General features: G+C 47.9%; 1 protein-coding gene and 1 pseudogene across 1 annotated transcript in view; one reads left to right on the forward strand and one right to left on the reverse strand.

Moving 5' to 3' along the window:
* The window catches only part of LOC103080522 (NADH dehydrogenase [ubiquinone] 1 beta subcomplex subunit 8, mitochondrial pseudogene), a 32,120-nt pseudogene extending 27,179 nt beyond the window's left edge, over positions 1–4,941 (reverse strand).
* Positions 4,940–6,000, forward strand: part of PTGDR (prostaglandin D2 receptor) — a 7,891-nt gene continuing 6,830 nt past the window's right edge. Inside the window, exon 1 of the mRNA XM_007445994.1 lies at positions 4,940–5,785. Within this exon, the coding sequence (XP_007446056.1) occupies positions 4,940–5,785 (846 nt within the window). The remainder of the gene's footprint in view (positions 5,786–6,000) is intronic.

Here is a 6,000-nt window from a genome sequence, read left to right on the forward strand (position 1 = left end):
AGGACACACCCACTCCCCAGAATCTCTGGAGGATTTAATTACTTGCTTTGGCAGCAAAAGATATCAAAATGAAACTTCTTGAGGGACAAGAGGTTGGGGAACCCAAAAAGGCAGAAATCAGAATGGGACAAAATGAAGAGTTTACTAAACCACCTGCAAACTTTAGCCAACAGCTGCTAATAAGATGTTTGTGTAGACTTGGCCACATGACATATGCAACCATCAGAAATGTAGGCAACTGGCACGCTGTCTGACCCTGGGGGAGTTCTGCCTCCCCACCTCTGAGCAAATAAAGGAAATCGCAGGGTCCTTCCTTTCTCTCCCACCCTCTTGTCTTCTCTGCTCGTCTCTTCCTCCGAACCAGAGGCCTGGGGAATCCAAAAGATCTGGATGCCATTCTAGCCTCATCACTTACTTATTATGTAAACTTGGAGAAGTTATTAACCTGAGTCTCATTTTCCTTATCTGAAAAATGGGAGAAAAAGAAAGAAGACTTCTCGGGTGCTACTGACAGGAATAAAAACACTGACATCACTGACAGAGCCATGCAGAGCGAGTCACAGCACTAAGCTTAAATTCTAGTCCAGTGGTTCTCACTGTAACTGCACAGTGGAGTGAAGCCTGGAGGGAACTCCCAGAGAATCTGATATAATTGGTTTAAGGTGTCGACTCATCAGAAATGTTTACAGCTTTCTAAGTGATTCTAAAGTGCAGCCAAGGATTGCTGCCACTATGGAAAACAGTATGGGGGCTCCTTAAACAACTAAAAGTAGATATGATCCAGCAATCCCACTCCTGGGCATATATCCAGAAAAGATGAAAACTCTAATTCAGAAAGATACATGCACCCCAATATTCATAGTATCACTATATACAATAGCCAAGACATGGAAGCAACCTAAGTGTCCATTGACAGATGAATGGGTAAAGAAGATGTGATATATGTACATACAATGGAATATTACTCAGACCTAAAAAAGAATGAAATAATGCCATTTGCAGCAACATGGATGGACCTAGAGATTACCATACTAAGTGAAGTAAGTCAGACAGAGAAAGACAAATATCATATGATATCACTTATATGTGGAATATAAAAAAATGATACAAATGAACTTATATTTACAAAACAGAAATAGACTCACAGACATAGAAAACAAACTTATGGTTAAAAAGGGGAGGTGAAGGAGGGATAAATTAGGAATTTGGGATTAACAGATACACACTACTATGTATAAAACAGATAAACAACAAGGACCTATTGTATAATACAGGGAACTATATTCGATACCTTGTAATGACCTATAATGGAAAAAAATCTGAAATATATATATATAAATATAAATGGAATCAATTTGCTGTGCACCTGAAACATTGTAAATCAACTATACTTCAATTAAAAAATAGTAAATAAATGAATAAATAAAGTACAGCCAAGGTTGAGAATGATTGCTCCGTGAAGATTATTTTCTATTTAAGGTACATAACTAGCATATGAGTTCAGTATAAGTACTCCTCCCTCCATTTCCACAGACAAGGAAACAGGTTTAGAAAGGTTAGGAGGTCGCTCAAGCGTACAGAGCTAGCAAGGGGGCAAAGCTGAGATCTGAATTCACACAGTATGACCGCAAAGACCCTTCCCATCACCACCACACTGCTGTGCCACCACTTCACCCCCTGCATGTGAAGAGTATCTAGCACGGCCGCTAGCACACAGCAGATGCTCCAAAATTGGTAGCTAAGTTTGTCTTTACTTTTTAGCTTTCCTCCTCTCTATTCTTTGCTCTTCACAATCCCCAGCCCAAAATATTGCTTAGAGTTCAGTAGGAGTGAGGGATGGATAAGAACAGTCAGTATGGATCCAGGAAATCCTATTCTTTTTCCTACTCTCCCCTTTCTAAAATCTGGCCATGAGCATACACTTGTTTTCTGTTTAAAAAATTTGTAGATAATTATTACAGGTACCATACTGAAAATATCACAAATCCAAGAGAAATTTTTCAACCGTCCGTTCTCAAGTTTAAGTTGTTTTATTTGCCTCTGTCAACTTCTAGTTCTTGTCCATGAGCATATATGGTTTTTATATTTACAAAATCATAATATAATTATATATTTAGATGTGTCTGTTCACATTATACCATATATATTTTTCCAGAAGATCTGTCTTATAACCCAATTAAGCAACCTGCAGATAATGAAGATAACTTTACTATGTAACTGGGCTCAAGATATTTCCATTAGAAGTTTCCCTCTAGGGTTCGGGGTGGGGTGGGGAACCTTAGCCTTGTTACTATGAAAACTGATATAAAAGTGTATAACCATGTAAAGGTCACAAGACATGACATTTGCCTTCCCTTCTTTGCTGTATGTTCCTCAAGGCCCACACACCTCACTCCCATGCCTGGCACAAAGTAAGAGCTCAAAAAATACTTGATGTATGAACAAATGATACTTTTCTGGGCTGAACAATGAAGTTGTCCAATAAGATTTCTTAGGCGGAGGGACAGGAGACTCCAAAGTTAACCATGAGAATAGGGCAGAGTGAACCAGAGCAAACAGGCAGGAAAGCAGCTGGAAATCCCATGGTAAAGGCCAGCTACAATGGCCGGAAGGAAGCATGTGGTTTCCTGAATTGTATCCGTTCAAAGCCATCAGCCTTAAAGCATGACGTATATAGACCATGTCAAGGATGGACAGCTGCCCCTTCAGTCCCACTTGAGAGTTGTTTCTAAAAAGTTGTGTACATTCTTGGAAGGGGTAAGAAGGTCAAGACAGCTGGAATAGAAAAATAAGACTGCAAAAAATGGGAGTCGGTACACTTCAGAGAACATCCCGATACAACGTCATTAGAGGAAGATTCTTAACCTAGAGTCTATTGGGCCTCCTCCAGACAGCATAGCGAGACTTCAGGAAACTGTGAACACACCGAAATTGGTATAAATTGTGCATATGTGTGGCTGTCTTTCTAGAGAGGAGACCTCAGATTCATCAGATTTTTGTGCCCTTTGGTTATTGGGCCTGCTCTTTCTTCCTCTTCATCAACTCAAATGGAGCTCCTCTAAGTCCATCATTATTTGTTAGGGGCTGGAGGTAGAAATAAGAGGTGGTGGGAACGAGAGGTAAAAGGGAACTAAGCCCTCGGAAGACCTTCTATTAATTGAGTCAATAGATGTGAAAGGATTAGAGAGTGTTCAGCATATATAAACAGGGGCTTATAAATGTTAGCTCTCACTATTTTTATTACTCTATGCCAAAAGCCTTATGCTTTCTCAGTTTCACAATAACCCTACAAGGTCAGCATAAGTCCCATATCCCATTTATGAGGAAACGGACTCAGAGAGATTAAGTAAACTAACCCTTGGGTCACAGCTAGTGGTGGAGTTCAGAAAGATCTAATTTCAAAGCTTGGACTCTTTGTCTCCACCCCAAGACCTGAATTACTGGCCAGCTGAAAGCAGCCTCTCCCGCTACCCTTTAGGCTTTTACGTCTAAAGCCCGGTCTTACTCTCTCCCTGAGTCTGTCCATCAGAACAGGTACTGAGCCACAAAATGAGCTTCTTCAAGCCAAGGCATAATCTATTTCCTTATGTAATAGGGTCCTGGTCATCCCCCTGAAATTCCACACTCAAGCCAGTTTCTTTCCCAGGGTGTCAAGTGTTAATTAAAGAAATAAGTCACGCTAAGCACAATTAACTCCCTCCCCTCTATCATGCAGCCAAGTGAAAGGCCAGAAGGGCAGAAATGTTTTCTAGTAGTCACAAACCAGAGTGAAAAAGCTCCACACTAAGTCTCCTATTTTCGGGTTTCAAAATCCATGCTCAAAATTGCAGTTAAACATTAGCTACTAAAACAGCCTTCCTAAAACATGGTAGAATCCTGACAAATGTATGTACCTAGCGCTTCCTATGTGTTCGCACTTTACACGTGTTATCCCTATGTTTCAAGAGAGCCAAACAAGCTGGTTAGATGTTACTTCTTGCGAGGTTAAGCAAGCCTCTCAGGGTCACACAGTGAGTAACAGAACCAGAACATAAACCCTGGTCTGATATCATGAGCACTCTTAACCATCCTCCTCCCACCATGTCTACACAACCACTGTGATTCACGCTACCCAACATCTCCTCTTGGGTTTCCCTGGAGCCACTTGCCTGAAATCTTGAGAGGAGAAGCCATGGAAGCAAGACAGATGGACCCTATAAATAGAAGATCCGGGTTCCAGGTCCAGCTCAAGTACTATAGCTCTGTCACCTTGGGAGATGACTTAACCTTCCAAGATCTCAGTCTCCTCACCTAGGCAATGAAGCTCATTGTTCCTGTTTCAGGATCTAGAAGAGAATGGAGCTAAGGCTTAGGTGTTATGCGAAGGTTGGTTACCTTTTCCCCTCCTTAAAGCACTAATGCGAAAACTAGTGGTAGCTCTTTCTCAGCCTCCCAGCCTCTTCTCGGCCACCGCTAGAGTCCCACCACGCCACCACCTCCTTCTCGGGGTCTCTCCTCCCAGTGGCGGCGGCTTAATTTCCCCTCCATTTCAGTAGTTCTCTTGCCTCGCAGGAGGGACTGGTCTTGGGTGCTGGGAGTCTGCCTACTTTGGCCCTCCCTCCCTACCTCCCTACTTCCGACTCTGGGCTTGAGGACCTGTCTCTCCTCAGGACCCGGCGCGTTGGGGCGGAGCTCTTCACTCGGCTGCCGGAGGTCTCTGCGAACCCAGCGCCGGGCGCGCGGCCTGCAGTGCGTCCCGCCCGGAGGGGCGGGGTGTGACCCGAGAGTTGAGATAAGAGGCGCCTGCGGTGGTGAGCGCACCGCCCTCCGCGGTGCCTCCTTGGCGGCTCAGCCTCTCCGGCGGAGCCGCGCGCGGGGCGGCCGGGGGGCTCCTCTGCACCCAGACGCCGTGGCCCCAGCCCTCCCACAGCCTCCGCTCTGGCTCGCCGCGCCTCCCGCCATGAGGCCGCTGTTCTACCGCTGCTGCAACACCACGTCGGTGGAGAAGGGAAACTCAGCGACGATGGGCGGGGTGCTGTTCAGCACGGGCCTCCTGGGCAACCTGCTCGCCCTGGGGCTGCTGGCGCGCTCGGGGCTGCGGTCGTGCCCGCGGCGCTCGCTGCGCCAGCCGCCCTCCGTCTTCTACGTGCTGGTGTGCGGCCTGACGGTCACCGACCTGCTGGGCAAGTCCCTCGTGAGCCCCTTCGTGCTGTCCGCCTACGCGCAGAACCGGAGCCTGAGGGGCCTGGGGCCCGCACCCGGCAGCTCGCTGTGCCAAACCTTCGCCTTCTTCATGTCTTTCTTCGGGCTCGCCTCGACGCTGCAGCTGCTGGCCATGGCCCTGGAGTGCTGGCTCTCCCTGGGGCATCCCTTTTTCTACCGACGGTACATAACCCCGCTCCGGGGCGCACTGGTGGCGCCTGTCGTGGGCGCCTTCTGCCTCGCTTTCTGCTCGCTGCCCTTCGCGGGCTTCGGGAAGTTCGTGCAGTACTGCCCCGGCACCTGGTGCTTCATCCAAATGGTCCACGAGGAGCGCTTGCTGTCGGTGCTGAGCTACTCAGTACTCTACGCCAGCCTCATGCTGCTGCTGGTCCTCGCCATCGTGCTGTGCAACCTGAGCGCCATGCGCAACCTCTACGCGATGCACCTGCGGCTGCGGCGGCTCCCGCGCTCTGGCTCCAGGGAACGAGCGGAGCTGGCCGCCGGCGAGAGGGAAGAGACCCCGCAGCCCCTGGAAGAGCTGGATCACCTCCTGCTGTTAGCCCTCATGACTGTGCTCTTCACCACGTGCTCCCTGCCTTTAATTGTGAGTCGCTTGGCTCTAAGGCTGCGGGAGACTGAAGCGCGTCGGGCCGCAGTTGCCGGGAGGGAAGGGTGGGGCGCATTGGACGCGGTGCAAGAGGAGCTGCGCCTTGAGCCAGGAGGGTTTGTTGCTGCGTTCCCCGGATCAGCTTCCCTCCACAGCCCCCAGGAGATAGAACCCAATTTGTTGAGCGGTAAAGCCACAGAAAGGTAGGGAAA

The sequence above is a fragment of the Lipotes vexillifer genome, unplaced genomic scaffold (assembly GCF_000442215.2).
Source record: "Lipotes vexillifer unplaced genomic scaffold, Lipotes_vexillifer_v1.1 scaffold43, whole genome shotgun sequence".
Lineage (NCBI taxonomy): Eukaryota > Metazoa > Chordata > Mammalia > Artiodactyla > Lipotidae > Lipotes > Lipotes vexillifer.